The sequence below is a fragment of the Antechinus flavipes genome, chromosome 1 (assembly GCF_016432865.1).
Source record: "Antechinus flavipes isolate AdamAnt ecotype Samford, QLD, Australia chromosome 1, AdamAnt_v2, whole genome shotgun sequence".
NCBI classification, from domain to species: domain Eukaryota; kingdom Metazoa; phylum Chordata; class Mammalia; order Dasyuromorphia; family Dasyuridae; genus Antechinus; species Antechinus flavipes.
The window spans coordinates 71318627-71340839 of NC_067398.1; the positions used below are offsets into that span (position 1 = coordinate 71318627).

The 22213-nt window shown below is 35.6% G+C and overlaps 1 protein-coding gene across 2 annotated transcripts in view; it reads left to right on the forward strand.

Annotated features, from left to right (window-relative positions):
• DDC (dopa decarboxylase) overlaps positions 1-22213 on the forward strand; it is a 102951-nt gene that overhangs the window by 20771 nt on the left and 59967 nt on the right. For both annotated transcript variants that reach the window (XM_051984196.1, XM_051984206.1), the window contains exons 2-5: positions 8790-9021; positions 12387-12500; positions 13821-13940; positions 20521-20655. In XM_051984196.1, the coding sequence (XP_051840156.1) occupies positions 8821-9021; positions 12387-12500; positions 13821-13940; positions 20521-20655 (570 nt within the window). In that variant the 5' untranslated portion in view covers positions 8790-8820. The remainder of the gene's footprint in view (positions 1-8789; positions 9022-12386; positions 12501-13820; positions 13941-20520; positions 20656-22213) is intronic.

The following is a 22213-nucleotide window of genomic DNA, read 5'->3' on the forward strand; positions in this document are numbered from 1 at the left end:
TGTAGGATTTTAAATTCTTTTGTAAAATACTTTTACCTAAATTTAAAAGGTGTTGGATTTGAAGCCAATGGATCCAGGCTCAAGTCCTGCCTTTGTCACGACTAATGTTACTTTAAGTAAGTCAATTAACCTTGCTTAACCTCAGTTTCTGTAAAAAAAATGAGATTAAATTTTGTGGCTTTGAAGATTCCTTCTAAACCAGCTGACGATCCTGATTCTTTAAGTGAAAAATATTTTCTTTTTAAACAAATAGAAGAAAGCCAGAATTTCTTATGGATTAAATCAAAACATCAGACAGAAACATGTAATTCTTTTTTCCTCAGTTAACATCAGTTCATCACCATCAAAATTTAATCTACAAATAGAATAGGTATTGATATACATATAAGTTCTTTACAGTGGCCCTATATAGTCATACAACTTTCTTTCAGAGATTTTAAGGAGGAATCCATTGTCACCTAAGGCAGCCCATTTAGCTTTTGAAAACTTTCACTGTTAGGAACCTCTTCTTTACTTCTAGCCAGAATCTGCTTCTCTGAAATCTGTACCAATTGCTTAAAATTTTTCCTAGTGAGAAGTAGTAGAAAATATATAACTAATCCCTCTTTCACATGATAATCTTTTCAATACTTTCTTTTCTTCCTATTCTTTCCTATACCCAAGTTCATTTTCAGTTACTGTTCAAGAAATCTGTAGAAATAAATGAAATCATGCTCTAGTCCCCATGGCACTGAAAAATTATGCACCATAGACATATATAGTGTGCATAGGCAAGAAAAACAGAATAAAAATAAATAAGAAAAATATCAGTTATATGGAAAGCAACAAGAAAATCCAAGAGCATTACTTGGGAAGCTATAATAGTTTTTTCTTGCCCTGCTTCAGGTAGGATTTAGAGCTGAAAGAAATTCAGATATCTCCTTTAACCTCCTAATTTTATAGTTGTGGAAACTGAAATACACAGAGAAGTTGACTTACTCAATATTTTGTAGGTAGTAATGAAATGGATCCACAATTCCAATTCAGATCTTCTGACTTCAAATCCAATGCTTTCCTCATTACATCATGTTGCCTTTTACTTTGAGGCTCCCCATTGTTGACACTGTTATAGGTACAAGAATTAGGGGGATAGGGCAGAGTCCCTGGTTAAATGAGAGCAGGCCAGAGAGAGGATCAGGGGAACTAGAGGTAAAATTTTTCCTGACTTTCTCTTCTATGGGATAGTGCACAGTGCTAGCTGACTCTGGTGGCCAAATGTCAGTAGCTAATATTTGCTTTTAAGTAGGGTTTGAACTGACATTTCACACTGATCTTGACTTGTGTAGATAAGGGAAAATTCTACAAACCAGATTGAATGAGAGTTCAAGTCAGAGGTAAACAGGAGGAGATGCCCCCGTTTACTTCAGACTCCCTCATCTGGACTGGGACAAATCTTGGGGTAAGGCTATTAGATTTATCTAGCACCTAGTCCAAACCTTTTAATAAGCATTCAATAAACATTATTGATTGATTTATTGGTTATATCACACACACACACACACACACACACACACACACACACATAATACATGGAATAGCATATTGAGATGCTTTGACATTCAGTTCAGACCTGAACAAATCACTTAACTTCTCTCTGTCTCAGTTTCCTTATTTGTAAAGTGGGATAATGATAGCACCTACCTCACTTTGATGTTATGAAGATCAAATTAGATAGTAGAAGGAAAGCCTTTTTCAAGTCTTAAGTTGCCATTTAAATGCCAGCTAATACTTTCTTCTATATATCTAAGTATAGTGTTGCATGAGTGTAAAGAATAAAAATTGTGATTTGACATTCTTTTCTTGCATTTCTTGGGAAGCCATGGATGGTCATCTTTATCAGAGCTTGTCCTTCCCAGTGCTAGCAGTGAATCCAGGTAACTGTGTTGCCCTGTATTATTTGTATTTGTTGGAGAATACCATATGGCAATCAAATGAAACATTTGCATACAAATCTTGCAGAGAGCCTGATAAGAGTTCCTTATTTCTGAAATGTGGAAATTTAAAATATAGGTTACTTAGCAACCCTTTGGTTACCAGGCAGGTGGGCAGGGCTGGTCAATGGCAGTGATAGAAGTATCCTCTATGATAATGAAAAGTTCATGATCAGTTTAGGAGTCAATATTTACTATTTAGTATATTCATGGAAAAAATGAGACTTATGGAAGTAGAAATGTGTGTAGCAAAATCTACAAATTAAATTAACAGCAGGTGCTGTGGATTAGTAAAAGATAAAGACTCTTATGACATACCCTTTTTGTTGCTGGTCCAGACCTATGATTTAATTACTATGAGGAACTCCAGATGAGAAAAGTTCCTCTTACCAATGAAAATTCACACCTGCTTGAAATCTATGGTACAAGTGAGTTGCCTGGGGCTCTGAAAGGTTCTGTGACCTCTTGAGTATCATCTAATCAATATGTGTTAGCTATATATCTGCAACATATGTCTTCTTGACTTCATCATTTGAAGCATCTTTCCATGTACTACCCCATGCTGTCCCTGTGCCATATTCAGAAAGCTTCAAATCCTCAAAGAGAGAAGACAAATAGAATTTACTCTAAATAATATTGAATTTATACAAAGAGTCGGGGTGTGCTATACTAAACTTCACAAGTATTTTAATTCAAGAGTTTTTGGGAAAGGGGAAACCAAAGGGAAATTGCTCTTGAAACAAAAGAAATATTATAAAACAAAAGTGAAATCCTTTAGCTATAGAATGATAGCATTCACAGTAATTAAATATTATCTAGTCTCCATTTTCCAGGTAAGTGATGTTTGAAAAAGTTAAAACCACTTGCCTAAGGTCATAGAATGAGTTAGGAGCAAAGCCAAGAGCAGAATCCTAGGTCTTCTACCTTCCCCAGTCCTCAGTCTAGGACTCCTTCATGGATATACTATCAATGATGAATGTAAAGTGATAATAGAATTTGCTGATATATGATTAATCAAGGAATGGTATCCTTTATTTAAAAACATTATCATCAAAAGCAAACTTGAATGGATATGTTCTCTATTTCTTTTGCTTTTATTTTCTTATTATTTTATGTTACCTTGACTTCCAAATCTATCCCTACTCTTCATTTACTCAGCAAGGCATCTTTTGTAACAAAGAATAAAAGAGAAGAGAAAGAGCAGCATACAAAGTCTGGTAATATATGTAATATTCTACACCCATAGTCTCCCACCTATGTAAAAAAAAAAAAGATGCATTATCTCATCTTTTAATCCATCTCTATCTGTTTGTTTAATCTTACCTCTGTCCCAACTTTAAATAAATTGGGATATTGTGGAATGTTAAATGGACTATTCTTAATCATGAAATGTTTCTTTTAGAGGAAAATTGGAATTATAGTAAATTTTTTAAAAAGCTATGAAAGGACCTTAGTTCAACATCCTTATTTTTTTAATGTTTCCTTTTTATTTTATTTTACAATAACTTTTTATTTTCAAAATACATGCAAAAACAGTTTTCAACATTCACCCTTGCAAAATCTTGTGTTCCAAATTTTTCTCTTTCCCTTTTCCCTTACCCCTCTCCCCTAGTCAGCAAATAATACAATATAGTGTAAACACAATATTCTAATTTTAAAGAAGAGCAAATTGAGTCTGAGAAATTAAGTGATTTGTTCAGTTAATAATTTCCAGAGGTGGAACTTAAACTCAGGTTTTCTAAGCCCAATATTTTATGCACTAAAACATGCCATCTCAGAGATATTTCCTATGTGTTTTCTTCTTAGAAGTTTGAAAAAATATCATATATGATTTCTGTAGATTTAAAATTCAAGCACTTTGAATCCTAATTGAAAATTTCCATTTTATACTTTTTAATAATAAGGGTCCTCATGTAGACTTTTTCTTGCTGAGAGTAAATGGAGTCACCCTCCCATTTTTCTAGTTAACTGTGGACTAGAAGTTCAAATTTCAATGAGAGTCTCTAACAGTCCGATCTGCTGAGGCTTCAATAAGACAAGTGTTCTAGTTAGATATGGTACCATTGAGAGACAGTCTGATAAGGGGGGAATGAATACTAGATTTGGAGTCAGAAGACTTGACTCTAATTCCCAATTTGAATCCAAATATCAATTCTTATATTCATTAGCCATGGGTCTGTGAAAGAGTTACAACTACTCTGTGCCTTAGTTAGGTAGCCTTATACTTCATACATGCTCTCCTCAGTATTAATATAAGGAAAGTGTCAAGAGCAGTTATTTTTGTGTCATAACATAGCTCAGCAATGATTATGTTTTATGTTTTATGTTGCCTAACTTAGGAGGTTGCTGCTGTTGTGGCTACATTGGGTAACACTGTGCTATATTTCTGCATTTCAGATGAAGTTTCCAGTGTTGAAATGTTTTTTGTCTTTCCATTCTGCATTTAAACATGGAAGGGTCTTAGGGATCATCTTGTCCAAATTTCTCCATTTTATAGATGGGAAAATTGAGGCTCAGAGAAGTTAAGATACTTGCTCAGAATCATACATATAGTAAGGATTTGCGACAGAATTTGAAACCTTGTCTTTCTGGCTCCAAGCCCAGCACTCTAACTACTAAGTCACATTTCATTCTGATTTTCTGAGCAATTGGACCAGTTAGTTTGTTTAATCCCTACCTCATTCTCCATGGTCATTTTTCAAAACATTTTTCCCTTTCCCCAAGACCCAAAATGTACCTCTAATCTCTTCCTTCACTGATAACTTAAGACCATCTTTTGAGTTTTCTTAGCTCCTATTCTAGCATGTCTAACAAATTCTTAGCATCATCGAACATTTTCTTCTCCTTTTCCTTGGTCACATATGAAAAAAATATTCCTACTATTTGCTAAAATTGATCCTTTCACCTAAGCTCTTGACACAGCAGTATGTTGGTAAATATTAAATAACTCTCAGGGTAGGGGAGAGAGATGAATGCATGACACACTTCTAAATTTAATCTGCATCATTAACATTTTTGCATTACTTTTTTAAAATCTAGACAATCAACAAAACAATAAATTAAACTCCATTTGGTAGTTTGCTGATTTTCAGGGAAAAATACTCACATCTAAAATTTGACAATCAGCTTTTATGAGTCAGCTTATTTGACCCCATCTGTATTCATCCTCTCCTATCCCTGACCTTGCTCAATCAGCTATGACTCATAGTGATCTACAATTGGGAATGACATTTCAAAGCAGGAGTTCTTAACTGTTTATGTGTGTACTAGACCCCTTAGGCTATCTAGTGAAACTTATGGTTCTTGTCACAATAATGTTCTTAAATACATAAAAGAAAATACATTAAATTACAAAGGAGGCCAATTATATTGAAATACTTATCAAAATAATTTTTTTTTTAATTCACAGACTTCAGGGCTTAAGAACCCCCATTTTAGGACTAACTCTATTATTTTACAGGCATCGTCAATAAACTGTAAATTCTAAACTGAGGCCCAAAGATGTAATAATTCGCCAGTGTCTCTCAGGTCAAAAGCAATGGGGCTAGGATTCATATCTAAGTCCCTGAAAAAAGCTAAGTCTATCATAGTTGATAATCACATAATCTCTCTGTTACTGGGTATAATGTTTTCCTGGTTCTGCTCACTTTATTCAGCATCAGTTTATGTAAATCTTTCCAGGAAAAGACAGTGATTTAAATGAGGTTGTAAACTTCCATTTGTAGTCTCTCTATCAAATCCATTCAAAAGTCATAATAAGAAGACTTCAAAAGTGCATTCTGTTTTAACATTATTTCACCTGATCCAGTTCAGTCATAGAAACAAGGAGTTCTAAATGCTCAGGACCCAACTGATTTCAGAAGTTATGCTAGGATACTTTCACTCATCTCTTTCTTATCTTTCCTTATCTACCACTTTTCCTGCTCCCTAATGTCTAGATTCTATAAAGGTCCCACAACATGCATTTTTAGCCATCATACTAACTTCCTACATGTGCAACAGATTATAATATTAAATGAGAGTGATCATTAGGGCTTACAGGAGAATTGTGTCTTTGCAATGAATTTATGCAGATTTTTGGCAGTATTCTGTTATGAATTCTTCAAATTTTTAGTATCATTTAGAGCTCAACTCAAATGCTAATTCTCACATGAAACCTTTTCTCATGGCCCTATCTATGTGTGTCCCCACCCTCCCTTACTTTATATTTATTTTTATATATTTTCATATGTACATATTTTTCTCAAAAATGCCTTTGAAGGCAGGGACTCTTTCAGTTTAATTTTTCTGTGCCCATTGTCTAACATATTTGGTACATTGTAAGCAGTAAGTAAATACTTTATAGGTTAAGATTTGCAGAATATGTTAAATTTATCCTCTTTTTTTATTCCTATGAGGTAGACATGTCATGTATTATTATTCCCATTTTATAGAGGGGGAAACTGAGGCTCCTAGAAGCTAAGTGAGCAGATTAGAGTCATTTAACTAGTAGTTGTCACTGAGGCAGGTGACTCCATTCCAAGAATAGAAGCTTCCACTATGAAATTAGAAGTGTCGAAGAGATGCTTTTGAAATTTTCAAGTAAAAGGGAAAGAGGCACATAGATCTCACTGAAATTTCAGGCCTGATTGTCATATGTAGCTTAAATCAGGGCTTCATAACTTGGAGTTCACAGATCTTCAAAGGGTCCATGGGTAGATTTCAGGGGATTTGTGAACTTGGATGGGAAAAGTTGCATGGGTATTTCAATATAATTGGGTTTCTATTAAATCTTATCTATTTAATTTTATGCATTTAAAATAATATTTAGAGATGGAATCTACAGACTTCAGCAGATATTGTCCAAAGGCTCCACTACACACACACAAAATGGTCAGAGGTTCAGTTTAACTAGAAATCCTAGTTAAACATAGCTAGAAGATAGTGCATATAGAACACACTCCAATAACCCACATAGCATTTATTTAAACAGCAGTATTACACTTCCATTTCTAACAGCCCTGATCAAATTATGTAAAGCAATCACTCCTTAAAGAGCTTGGGCAATGTAACCAATAGTACTTATCTTGGTTTACATCTGTTAGCCAATATTTGCCCAGCTTGGGGGCTCAAAGCATCAAACAGCTACATAATGAATACAAGACCTGCTGTATGTTTGCACTACAAGCCTTATAAAGGTTTAGTGGGGTGTAATCTAAAGAAAAGAGGATAATTTGAAAAGAAAAATGCACTCTCTTCTTATACTTTGACTGGTAGTGTTTCTTTTCTGTAGCAAATTGGTAGCGACAGCTGATTTGTTTCAATAGCATTTTATATTAGTGGAGCATTGTTAGTGCTTTCTCCCTCTAGAAATGACTTCTTGTTACCTTTTATTCATTTTGTGCTTGCTTATTTTTCTATATACTATGTCCCTCAGTAAAATATAAGCTCCTTAAAGTCTGAGAATACTTTATTTTTTTCCTCATTATCTCCAGCACTTAGGACAGTGCCTAATATGGAGATGAGGATGGGAGGGAACAGAATAAGTTTATGTAACCCCTGCCATTTGTCAAGCACTGTCTTAAATATTGCCTTTTAAAATAAAATATTCATAATTTTGACTTAGAAATGCTACTACCAGGCCTATACCCCCAAATAAATAAGAAAGGGAAATTACATAGAAAATATATACAAAAAATATTCCTATCAATTCTTTTTAAATTATCCTCAATCTAGAAACTAAGAGGGTATCCTCCCTTTGGAATATAGCTATTTTTTTTTTGCTATATATTAGTGTAACAGTTTACTATTGTTCTACAAGAAATTATACAATATATAGTTTCAGAGAAAACTAAAAATACCTCAAATAATGCAGATCAAGGTAAGCAGAAACTGAAGAATAATTTATACAATAACAATACATTATAAAGGAAAACAATGAAAAATTTTAGAACTTTCCAGATCAGTGGAATGAGAAACCATATTAAGTAGATAATAAATAAAGAAGTAAATCATTCTTGATAAATGATAATTGAATTATTTAAATTAGTCATGTTTATTTTCATGATGTCACATATAAGTCATAATGAGTAGTCCCAACTGAAATATATTGAAGAAATATTCTTATACCCATTCAAAAGGAAGAAAGAACTAAGACCTCCTACCTCCAAATTAAGTAACTTACTACAATTTGTGTAACAAGTTAATAGAACTTAGGTTAGCTTCAGCAAATCTGCTTGCTTTTTAATTTGACTCTGAAAAGACAAGACAAAAGGGGAAGGGGAGGAGTTAAAATGTACCAACATAAATATTCGGTGTAGATGTTTTAATTTCTTTTTAAACTTCAGAAACCCTACTCCAATATCATTTTAATCAGGAGAATTCTAGATCAGGAAACAACACATATCTGTAGCATGATTATCTTTGTGTGAGATGGATATTATCTTCAATTTAGTCTTGCTCTTTATGGTGAGAAATGTGTTCTAAGCTCAGAGTTCTATGTGGCCCCAGTAGGACTGACAGTTCAACTCAGGTTTGTCTTTATTATCAACTTGTTCTGAGATTTTTCTTTTTCATAAATGTACTACTATTTAAAAAATTTATAAAGAAGGCCAGCATAAAGAATGATGGGTCTTGGGCTCAGATCCTGGAATCCTGGCTCAGGCACTTCTGAGTTGCATGTACCTCTTTGACCTCCAGATTCTTTATCTGTAAAATTAATGTAATGATATTTGTAGTGTTCATTTCATAGGATTATAAAGAAAATGCTTTGTTAGATCCCAAAGGGTTATATAAATTTGCTACACACTAAAGCATATATATCTTTGTCTTTCTGCCTAGGATCGACACTGATATTGGAACTACATTCATCATGAACACTGCTGAATTTCGAAAGAGAGGGAAAGAAATGGTGGATTATGTGGCAGACTACATGGAGGGAATTCATAAACGTCAGGTTTATCCAGATGTGGAGCCAGGCTATCTGAGACCATTGATACCTGACTCTGCCCCCCAGGAACCAGAAACATTTGAAGACATCATTAAGGATGTTGAGAAGATAATTATGCCAGGGGTAATGATCTCAATATTAAAAAAAGAATCAGCAAAATATAAGTCCTGAAGCATGTTAGCACTGTGGATTTGTTTTCAATTCAATTAGTTCCTAATTCAATTTTAGAAACTTACTAGGTACTAGGTGAGAGACAGTTTTGACCTGATGGATAGATGGAAGATAAACTAGTCAATCTGGATTCAAGTCCTCTCTTACACACATCCTGGCTATGTGACCTTGAGTAAATCCATTAATGGCTCAGCTTAAAGGCAACTTTTCAAGATTAATTTGTGGAATAGTTGTCTCACTATATTAATAGAGAGAATTTCCTGACCAGGCATTCCCTATGCCAATAATATTATGGATCTGCCCATCACCAGAAAAAATTATTCAATTGTGCATAGATATTACCTTCATTTAGTTGAATTACCCTAACGGAGATCTTAAGGATGCTTGAGACTTGGGTACAAGGAATACCGAATGTCTCACACTATACATATGTACATGCATATTTACATACACACATATATGATGAGTGGTAATAAGGACCTATGTACAAAGAAGGGAAGAGGGCAGGTAAAAATATATTGTGAAGGTTAAATCTCTTTGTACATATTTTCTGCTATACTGGAATGTCCTTCCTTCATTTCTGAGAATTAAAAATTCCTTTGAAGCTCAGGTCAGGTGACACTTTATATAAGAGATCTTTCTGAATCCCTAAAGATTTTTGTGATTTTCCCCTACACACACATACACACACACACACACACACACACACACACACACAATTATTTTATATGTTTTCTATTAAATAATTAAATAACTTAATTGCTTATTCTCAATGAGAATATGTTTCATTAAGTAAGAGATTTTTGTTCTTATTTATAGCTGTTGGCATAGTTAAGTATATATTCTTTGCTTAACAAATATTTACAAAATGGAATTGAATCAGCAATTTCTCTACGATTTGTAATCTTAGAGTTGCCTAGGACAGTGAAAAGTAATATGATTTGCTTATGGAAAGACAGCCAATGTTCATCAGAGATAAGACTCTAATCAAGTTTTCTTAACTCCAAAATTAGTCCTCTGTTCAATACAGCATGCAACACTGAGTAGTTGTATATATTTATATGTGGCACATGTGCCAATTTATTTAATGGATGAAAAAATAGAAGGAAAAAGGGAAAATTATTTTCAGTAAAATATATGACCTTGGTAACACTCTTAAACCTTTGGGTTTAGCTTCTTAATTTGTTAAATGAGGTCTTGAAAAATAATAAGTTAAATCAATAATAATAATAATAATAATATTCAGAGTTCCTCCCAGCTCTATAGTCTTGGGAATGACTGATTTTGAAGAAATTTAATTGGTTAAAGATAATAAAAACTGTTTTCATCTTTATGGTTAAAAGGAATAAGTTTTAAAGGAACCAATCTTATATCTGATACCACTTGGTATTAAGAAGTGAGGGATGTACTTCTTATAACTATATTTCTTCAGGATAGATGATTTTTTGAAAAAAATTAATCATTGATGAATTATAAAAGTTGTTTGTTCATGGAAGAGATGCAAGAAAAAAGGAGGGGGAAATTGCAGAATAGGAACATGAAATCTGGGAAGTAACAGACTTCATTTTCTGGAGGCAACTTTTAGTAAATCCACTTTCTAACCCAGTATATTAATATTTAAATCTAGAATTGTACATAAAATAATATAAACCTGTCAAATAATTTGAAGATATAAGTTAATTAGCATAGTTTGTGTCTCTCCATATAATTTAATTTGATGGTTATATAATTCTCTGAAATTCTGGGAATTCTTTATAGTAGGCATTTGTATTAGGCATAGATTGAACTGGATGGCCCTGGTCCCTTCCAACTCTGAAATTTTGTGATTTTTGTAATGAAAGGTTTAGTGGACTCAGAGTCTAGGTCCTAGTCTTATCTGTAATGTAAACTAGCTGTGTTTTGAAGCAAGTCACTTTACAATATAGGGCCTCATTTATGGGACAAGGAGATGATTTTATAGGTCCTTTATAGAATGAGTGAAATTTTCATGATTGTGACTTTATCAGTCAAACCACATCAAACAGTCCCATCTATTTATGAGTGTGGATAAATGCTCTGTAAGACCAACAAGTCATGTGTATATAGCACTTTTCAAAGTACTTCTGTCCCCATTGTTAAATTCTGAATTTTATTATAAACATCAATTAAGAAAGCAATTTAACACAAATTGCTTTTCTCAAAACAACCTTGTAAGATGTTTAGTGAAATTATTATTTTTTTCCATTTTACAGATGACAAAAAAATAAACGTCAGAAAAACTAGGCAACTTGCCTAGCATTTTGTATCCGATACATATCAGGATCAAACCAATTCCTCATTTTATAATTGAAGAAAATAAATTTGAAAGATTTAATTAATGAATATCACTGACATAACACTAAATAATTATGGAATTTGGGTAATGCATCGTCACATTTTTTTCCAGTGGAAAGATTTCTACTAGAACCCAAACATTCAAATTCTCAAACCAGTGCTTTTTTCATTATAGCAGAGAACAAATCATATCACTCTGCTTTGGGATGGGGGTGGGGGAGAACTCTTTCAGATTCTTTTTTTTACAAATAGATTTTCATTTGACATTTTTGCTTTTGGATGAGCATGTTGAGTGTTTTCTCCAAGAGCTTATGTACATAGACTAAGCTTCTTAGCAACAAAACCTATTTGGGGGAAAGTGTATGGTTAAATGTCAGGTAAGAAAGGAAAATGAGCAAGACAAAGATTTTTCCTTTGTTATATAATTGGATATAAAGCCTTGTCTTATTTGGTCAGTTGAAAAAAGACTGAACTTTTAGCAAATCCAATATTTTTGGTATATTTGGCTTCTTTGTTAATACCACTATGCTTAAGTTACTGTTGATAATGCACTTTTGAAAGCCAGTACAACTCCCAAGCTTTCACCTATTTGCTCTGTCCAGATGCTGATTCTCTTTCTTATCAAGTATGCAAGTGTCAGGTCATTTCCTCCCCCAATTGATCCTCCAATTACTGCCAAAATGATTTTTCTGAAGTTCATTTGTGATTATGTCACCCTCCTATTCAATAAATTCTAGTGGCCCTCTCTTACGCCCTCTATGCCCAGCATTCTATCCACTGTGCCTCCTAATGTTGCATATATTGTCTCATTTTATCTTCACAAGAACTCTATGGGAAAATGCTCCTTATTATCCAGATACATGAGGCAACTGAGACTGAATGAAGTGAAGGGATTTGTCCAGAGTCACACAACTAAGCTGCCCAGATAAATAGAAAATCTTATTTTAAGTTGCTCTTGCTTGGACTGATTACAATTTAAATGGCTTTTTTTTCCTCCTCTGCAGGTAACTCACTGGCATAGTCCCTATTTCTATGCTTATTTCCCCACAGCCAGTTCATACCCGGCAATGCTGGCCGACATGCTATCAGGGGCCATAGGCTGCATTGGCTTTTCCTGGGTAAGTACATTCCTGAGCAATGTGTCTATGCTATGTTGGCTGTGGCTCTCAGTCCAAGGGAGAGAGTGCCAGCTGCTTTTCTCCAACAGTTCATTTTAAAAATGATAAATTCTATTTTTACCTTATTTAAGTAGACCTTTGAATTTTACCATTCAGTAAATGTAATTTACTGTGCTCAGACTCTGTCTCATGGGATTGTAAAATCATATGGAAGAGGGATATACGGACCCCTCTTTTGTGGATAGATTGAATAGAGCCTGTGAACTTGGATGAGAAAAGCATTATTCTTTCTCTCAATGTAGTTGGTTTCCTTTAAGGAATTACACATTTTACTTTATTTAAAAACATTACATAAGTTTCACCAGATTTCCAAAGGGCTAACATAATACAAAAAGGGTTAAGGATCCCCTTTTCTGCTTGTAAACCTCCTTTAATGAGGTTCATGGGCTTGGCCAACTAAGAGCAAAATGGATTCTATAGCTACATGAAGTTGGTTTTTTTTCAGAGAACATTTTACTACTATTTTTAATGCAAAATATTGCTTGAAAAGTGCATTAGATAGGTAGAGGGAAAAAAAATTATGCAGTCATGAATGTACTAGGAAGACTCTATGAAGAAATGACATTTCATATGGGTTTTAAAGGGTGGGTGGTGGTTCAACTGGGCCAAGAGAGAAAGTGAGGACATTTTTGGCAAAGGATGAGGAAAAGTATGGAAAAAGGAAAATACAGAGCATATTTAAGGAAGACAGTGCAGTTAAATATGGCTGAGCACAAAGTAATTGGGGAAAGCAATTTGACATAAGACTGAAGAGTGATACTAACCCTTGAAAGATGCTGAATGCCAGACAAAAGATTCCATTCTTAGCCTCTGGCTGTCAGTAGGAAGAAAGATTTATGGAAAATAAAAGTTTATTTAGATGTGGTTCTTTTCCTTAAGCAGAGATTTATAGTTTCATTTGGAAAATCCTTTTGGTAACTTGGAAACCAAGCAAGTGATTGCTCAGACCAGCTTCTCTTTTATCTCTCTTGCATGTATATATTCTTTCGTTCCCCTTCCTGTGAAGTCTTTGTAGCTGTGAAGGGTAGAACAGCAGATTATTTTCCAGTTAAATAGTCTCATCTGCAAGCCTGGGATATGGACTGATAATATTAGAAAAATGGAAAAAGCAAGATAGAAAATGGATTTTTATCTTATCTTTTATTTAAACAACACTTCAATGAGAATAAATAGGGATATAAATTATTGAGCACGGTTCATCACAAATTTACAAATGGTTTACTGGATTTCTGGTTAATGCTTTCCCCCTTATCATAATAGGTTGCAAGTCCTGCTTGCACAGAACTAGAGACAGTGATGTTGGATTGGCTGGGGAAGATGATCAATCTGCCAGAAGCATTTTTAGCTGGAAAAGATGGAGAAGGAGGAGGAGTGATTCAGGTATGGTGAAAGTGGGATATTGTAACTGTCTGGATTGCATGATTCTATTCTAAACCTCTCATGCTTATTGGTGGAAAAAAGGCTTTAGTTTTCTGGGACATTGTTGCTTTTTTCTTCTAGAAAATCAATAAAAGTCAATAAGGCGTATGACTGTAATCCCTAAGGATGCTCTCATTCATATACAGGGTTGGCACATCTGGATTACCATAAGGATAGATACCTTTGTGTTGTTTCTCTAGTAGAGAGAAGCTTTGTGCTGGAATCATTGGACTCAACTGAATGATCTCTTTTTGCAGTCAATCAATATTAAAATAAGATATAGCAATAAAAACTTTGTGAGCAACTAGGAAACACAGTGGATAGCGTGCCAGGCCTGGAATCAGGAAAATCTGAGTTTAAATCTGGTCTCAGACAATAACTGTGTGAACTGGACAAGTCACTCATCTGCAAAATGAGGATAATGATGGCACCTACCTCACAGGATTGTTGTGAGGATCAAATGAGATAATAATTATAAGGAGCCCAGCATAGTGCTTACCAAGGCCTTCTTTATAGAGGGATCAAACTTTTTTAAGCTAATCTCATTTATGATTGGCTGCTCTGTTTGGCTTCAGTTCCATAAATACCATACCCCTTCACTGGGTACTCTAGGGGAACCTTTTACTCCTTTTTGTGAATTTTATTACCCCATTAGATTGTAAGCAACTGTCTTTCTTTTTCTTATTTGTATCCTCATAGTACTTAGTAAAGTTCTTTTCACATAGTAATCACAATCAATATTTATTAACCATTGATTGTATCTCAGTTTCCTTATGTAAATAAGGGGGTTAGATGAGAGCAATTTCAAAATTTTCTTTTTAGCTTCAATTCTATCATCTTTTGTGATTCTAAACTTTATTGTCAGGCACGAAGATGGTCCTTGCAAAATATCCTTCTCTTTGACATAGACAAGAAAAAAACCAACTCATAATTTTGAGAAACATGTTTTAATTCAGGGAGATACTTTTACCTGGTAATTCAAGAAGGATCACTTGGTCAAATCATTTATCCAGTTAATAGGATATGTATGTTCAAGGAACCAGAAAGTCAATTATTCAAACTCTATCCACAAACAAGACATTGATCCTATAGAAATACCAATATCACTAGAGAACTCATGTTTTTGTTTTTTTTTTAATCATTCCCTAAGGTTAGAACTCATAGAGTAAAATTTTTTATATCTGAATGAGGAATAGCATGGTGCCTTGAAAAGAATAATGGATTTAGTGTTTGAGGACTTAGGTACAAATTTCACCTTTTTGGCTTATTACTTGTGTGAGCTTGAGCAAAGGACTAACTTTAGTGGTCTTGTTACCTCCTCTGTAAAATTAAGGGGTTTAAATAAATGACCTGTAAGATCCTTTCTGCTTAAAATCTATGATCCTATGAATATTTCACTTCCTTGGCCTAAGAAGTCAGTATGGATAGAACAGTGGAGAGAGTGCTATATAAAGCTGTTATTATTAGGTGCTTATTGGGAATGATGTTGGTTGTGTGTCAGTCTGTTGGTTTTAAGCCTGCACTTAAAAATGGTTTTCACCATGGGCCTGAGCAGCTCTATTTTTGTCCAGGGAAATCAAGCAATTAGCCTATTTGTCAGCAAGAAATCTCACCCTTCTAAGCTGACAGGGCTAATAGTCTGCAATTTGCAAGACCCAAAAGAAGGTCTAAGTTTGGGGACAGATAGTGAGATACTGTGTTCCTGTATCTGATGTGACAGTTTGAGAAATCGATTCCCATTAAATTGGCAATAACAGTTAGCACATAGCAGAGTAAAGACTTATGAATGGGGGCTGGGGAGAAAACAGACATCCATTCCTGAGTCAAATATCAAACAATAATTGTGATTTTGGACAAACGGGGTCTGGGAAAATTGGCTCTTAATTGTGTTTAAAAGCCTGCCTGCGGATGTGAAGCCAATTTTCTGCTGTGTGTGAGATGACACTTGAAAAACCAGAAGATGAAAGAAAATTTGAGTTCAGAGAATCAGCAGATGTGAGCATCAGATCTCACCAATATTTCCTTATGCCTCTTGAGTCCTGCTCACCATGGCAACCCTTGTTTGGCAGTAATAAAGGCAAACGTATCATTACTGATCTCTTAGCATACAGAATAGCTTCCTCCCTAACTCTCAGACAAGGGTTTTCAATAATTCACACACACACACACACACACACACACACACACACACACAATTTGAATTTGTTCATACAAATTGTTCATATTATAAGCCTTTGATATTTTGGTATTGTTGCACTATTGGAAACTTGCTTAGTTGCTTGTGTATCTGTGCAATTTAAGTAATCTCTCGTACTTAAAAAAAGAATTTCATTCAGGAAGTTGACAGAATTCAAAGGGAAAATCCATTTAAATTGGTATAATAATCCAAAACCCTCCATCAGAATTTGCTTAAGAGTTCACTGAGGAAAAAAAAAAGTTCACTAAGGAACTAGAGAAGGGAAAACTTATTGGGAGACTTAAAACTTACTAAAAGATTTAAAACAAAGATTTTCAATGAAAAAGTCACTGTGACATGGCAGATGAGAATAGTTCTCTGGTAATCTAGACACTGAGGGACATTAATTTGTTCTCTCCCACCCCACACATTATTCCTATGTCTTTTCTCCATCTTTTTTATGCTCTACTTACCATTTACTCATTTTTCAATATTCTTTCAGCAACTAATCTTTCATTTATTTTTTTCTTAGTCTTTTCCCTTTTGCCCTTTGTTTTGTGAAATTTGATTTTAAGATAAAAGTTTATTGATTTCATTTCCCTGCTCCTTTTCCACCAAAAGGTACCCAGAATTACATCCTCTATAGTCATTCTTCTTTTGAGAATACTAGTGTGTTTCAATCCCTCTCTTCCCAACCAAGATTAGTATTGCATTTAATCTTTCAGTAGGTTTTTTGAATTTTCATTTATATAATTATAATAATTGTTTTATATTGATCTCCTTCCTCCTTTGCAGCCTCTCCTTTCCTTGGACTTAGGGGCCAATTGTTGAGAGTACTCTATACCCCCTTTACTGTTTGGCTCCATGTCTCTCTTGTTAATTGTGTCCTACTCAGAAATAAAGGGACAAAAGATCTTATAAAACATAAGAGAACTATCCTGTTCATTTAGTAGATATTTTAGTAATATTTTCCTCCTCTATGTTCTCAAGATGATTTGTAGAAGCATAGAGAACACAGGAATTCTCTCACTCCTTCCTCCATAAACTCCTAAGATTCTGTTTAAAAGTAGATATGACTGACCCCCTGGACATAAAACCAGAAAGATCTGTGTTTAAATACTATCTCAGGGACTTCTGGCCAAGATGGCGGAGAGGAGGCACATAGCTGTGTAGCTCCACGTTTTCTCTCACTATCCATTTCATTACAAGCCTCTGAATTAATGCTTGACTGAAAAAAAACCCACAAATAGTTACCAAGAGAAGCCATCCTTGAGATTCGCCAAGAAAGGTCTGTCTTTACTGGAGGGCTGGGACGGTTTTAGATCGGGCGCAGGTGGCGGGCAGTGGCAGTGAGAGCACGGGAGCAGACGGGAGAGGGGGTGGGGAGTGATCGCAGCCGTCTCTGTGGGGAGAGCTTCGCTACAGGTTTGGATACTTTGCTCCGGCAGCAAGTCAGCAGCCCAGCAGAGAAGCTAAAAACACCGGGGCTGAAGAATACAACCCCAAACAGCTGGAGTCTCCCGGATCTGGCCGCACCCCCCTCCCCCCTCCCCCCACACAGTGTCTCAGCACGCTCTGGGATCTCAGAGCACAGGCACAGCACAATCGGGCTAGTGCCTCACTGCTGCCCCCCTCAGTCTGTAGAAGAAGCTCAGTAACACCACCCAGCCCCTCCCCAAAGAAAGCAGTCTCCAAATTAGGGGTGAGTTCTGTTTTTCTTTGCTAGTTTATCTCTGATTAATAGACAGAATGAGCAAGAAGCTGAAGAGGACTTTAACCCTTGACAGCTTCTATACAGATAGAGAGCAGACTCTAAATCCTGAGGAGACTAAAAACAGGCAGTCCCCAGGTGATTCCCCAAAGGAGGAGATCGTCTGTTCCTCAGCACAGATGAACCTCATAGAAGTGATTAAAAAGGCTCTCACAAGGGAGCTAGAAGAAAAATGGGAAAAGCAGAGTGAGGCTTGGCAAAAGGAGAAGGAAGCTTGGGAAAAGGAGAGGGAGGCTTGGCAAAAGAGCCTGGAGAAGTCAGTTAAAGAGAGAGTGGATAAAGAAGTAAAATCCTTGAAAAATAGGATTAGTGAACTGGAAACAGAAAACAGCTCTCTAAAAAACAAAATGGGCGAAATGGAAAAAAATTCCACAGAACAAAAGAACTCAATTGGACAATTAGAGAAAGATTTTAAAAAAGTGAGTGAAGAAAATACTTCACTGAAAATCAGAATTGAACAAGTGGAATTGAATGACTCGAGGAGACAAGAAGAATCAGTCAAGCAAATCCAAAGAAATCAAACAATGGAGAAAAATGTGAAATACCTTCTGGGGAAGACAACAGACCTGGAAAACAGATCCAGGAGAGACAACCTGAGAATCATCGGACTTCCAGAAAAACATGATGAAAAAAAGAGCCTGGACACTATTTTCCAGGAAATTATCAAAGAGAACTGCCCAGAAGTCATAGAAACAGAGGATAAAATAGACATTGAAAGAATTCATCGATCACCCACTGAAAGGGATCCTAAAATCAAAACACCAAGGAATATAGTGGCCAAATGCCAGAACCCTCAGACGAAGGAAAAAATACTGCAAGCAGCTAGAAAAACCCAATTCAAGTATCGAGGAGCCACAATAAGGATCACCCAGATCTGGCAGCATCCAATTAAAGGATTGAAGGGCCTGGAATATGATATTCCGAAAGGCTAAGGAACTTGGTATGCAACCAAAAATAACTTACCCAGCGAGAATGAGCATCTTTTTCCAGGGAAGAAGATGGACATTCAATGAAGTAAGCAAATTTCACCTATTTTTGATGAAAAAGCCAGAACTTAACAAAAAGTTTGATCTACAAACACAGAACTCAAGAGAAATCTAAAAAAGTAAAGATTAATCTTGGGAACTATATTTCGGCTATAAAGATATATAAAGAATACATGTATACCTTGTTCTAGAAACTAGATGTGGAAAGGACATTGTACCAGAAAAAGGGTAAAGTGGGGTTACTACATCTCATGAAGAGGCAAAGGAAACCTATTATATCTGAGAGAAAGAATGGAGGGGGATGAATATAGTGGGTGTCTTACTGCCTTCAGAATTGGTTTTAAGAGAAAAATTTTAGACATATTCAATCTATGGTGAAACTTCTCCCACCTCATTAAAAAATGAAAAGGGAAGGAGTAAGCTAAGTGAAAGGGAATACGGAAACGGGGAGGGAAAGGGGCAAGATAGGCGGAGGAAATCTAAGGTGGGGGGAGAGATACTAAAAAGGGAGGGCTGTGAGAAGCAAGTGGTGATCACAAGCTTAATACCGGGAAGGGGGGGAAGGGGGAAAGAAGGGAAAAAAGCATAAACAGGGATTAACAAGATGGCAAGTAATACAGAATTGGTCATTTTAACCATAAATGTGAATGGGGTAAACTCCCCCATAAAGAGGAAGCGGTTAGCAGAATGGATTAAAAGCCAGAATCCTACAATATGTTGTTTACAGGAAATACACCTGAAGCGGGGAGATACATGCAGGTTAAAGGTAAAAGGTTGGAGCAAAATCTACTATGCTTCAGGTGAAGTCAAAAAAGCAGAGGTAGCCATCCTGATCTCAGATCAAGCTAAAGCAAATATTGATCTAATTAAAAGAGATAAGGAAGGGCACTATACCTTGCTAAAGGGTAGCATGGATAATGAAGCACTATCTATATTAAACATATATGCACCAAGTGGTGTAGCATCTAAATTCTTACATACTATCTCAGATACTTGCTAGCTGTGTGCTTTCTTTTTTTTCTAAAGCTTTTTATTTTCAAAACGTATGCACAGATAATTTGACAACATTGACTCTTGCATAGGCTTGTATTTCAGATTTTCTCCTCCTTCTTTCCACCTCCCTCCCCTAAATGGCAAACAATTCAATATATTTTAAACAAATTAAAATATTTGTTAAATCCAATATATATAAACATATTTATACAATTCTCTTGCTGCACAAGAGAAATCAGATCAAAAAAAGAAAGTAAATGAGTAAGAAAACAAAATGCAAGCTAACAACAAAAAGAATGAGAATGTTATGTTGTGATCCACATAGTCCCCATAGTCCTCTCTCTGGGTGCAGATGCTCTTTTCATCAGAAGATCATTGGAATTGGCCCGAACCATCTCACCGTTGGAAAGAGCCACGTTCATATCCTCTCTATATCTCAATTTCCTCATTTTTAGAATGAAGAAGTTGGACTTGATGGCTTCTGAGGTTTCTTTTATCTCTTAATCTGTGTTCTATTGGTCACATTCTAGCTTTATTTCCTTCCGTTTCTGGTACTCTTTTACTTTCTGGTACTTCTGGTACTCATTTACTACTCTTTTTTTTTTTTTGATACAGGGAAGTGCCAGTGAAGCTACCTTAGTTACCTTACTTGCTGCTAGAACCAAAGTGATTCGGCAACTCCAGGCCAAGACTCCAGGACTGACCGAGGGAGCCATCATGGACAGGCTGGTGGCCTATGCATCTGATCAAGTGAGTGCACCTAGGCTGCACCCCTGCCAATAAATGCTGAAGCTTTAATGCTTGGTTTGAAGGGAGAAATAAACCAACGTAAAACAAAAGGAAAAACAAGGCTTCTCACCTGGAGAGATAACCTTTATGGACTGAAAAGATCACAGGTCTAGAATTGGAAAGGTCTTTCAAAGTCATCACTAATTCCTCTATTTTCAAGATGAGAAAACTGAGGTCCAGATGAAGTGACTAGTTCAAATTTGCTTACCCTTCTTCCCTCCCTCCTTTCCTTTCTTTCATCCTTCTTTTCTTTTTTTCTTTTTATCCTGTCCTTCCATCTTTCTTCCCTTCCTCTCTCCCTTCTCCCTTTCTTTCCTCCTCCCTCCCTCCTTTCCTTCTGCATTCCTTCCTTCCTTCCTTCTTTCCTCTTTTCCTTCCTCCCTCCTTTCCTCCTTCCCTTCCTCCTTTCCTTTCCTTTTCCCCTGACCATATCATCATTCCAAGACCAAAAACATTAAAATACTAAATTCCTAATTAAGTAGCTAAAACAGGTGACATGTTATCAATGACAATTTCAAGGGAGAATTTAATATTTTCCCTCACAACGTAAATAACAGTTGCCAGATATATAGTTTATATAATTGTCTGGTTAGGACAGAAAACAAAAAGATAGAAAGATTATATTCTTGAAGAAAGAGTAATTTATTCAGGTCCACACCCATGTTGAGCACTGGATGAGAGTCTCTGGTTTATATATTAAGATCCTCCCTGCTCTTTGCTACCTGATTAGAAATGGAGAATGACAACACATGAAGTTTAATGAAGGTCAGGGGATTTTCCTCTGCAAGAAAGCTTTGCCTTAAGCTGTTATTGACCTTTCAAAGTCTATTCATAAAACTCTTGCCTTTCTCTCTGCTCATACTCAAGACCTCTCAGTTTAATAATCCTCACATAAATCAAAAAGCTTATGTGGAAGTGAGAGGACAGTGGCTTAGTGGGAACCAAAGCACTGGTTTGAGTGTGGTTTTGAGAAAGAAGACCTATTGCATTCATTTCATCTTAGTCTATAAATTGCACATGAGAGGCAATTTGATGATGTAGTACAACTAACTAGAATCAGTTAGCCTTGAGTTCGAATCCAGCCTCAGATACTTTATGATTCTAGGGCAAGTCCCTTAACCTCTGCCTCCTTGGTTTCCTCATGTATAAGATGAGGGCAATAGTAGCACGTGCCTTCCAGGGTTATTGTGAGAATCAAATAAAAAATGTTTTAAATTTAATATTTAACATTTCTTTGCAAGTATCCAAGCATTATATATTCTTATTATTATTGTTGCATACATATCTAGAGTTTGCTTATTGGAATTTCCCTATGCCAATGAAATTGGAGGTTGTATCAAAACAATCCTACAAACAAAAATCTCTCCAAAAAGATGGCACCATCTTACATCTTATACCCTTAGGCTATGTCTTATTTACCCAATCACCGTTGGTACCATAGAAAGCACCTTGTTAACTCCTTTGGTTTGAGCTCCCTATTTCAAACTGTACTACCTATTTGGAGTGTAGTGCCCCAGCC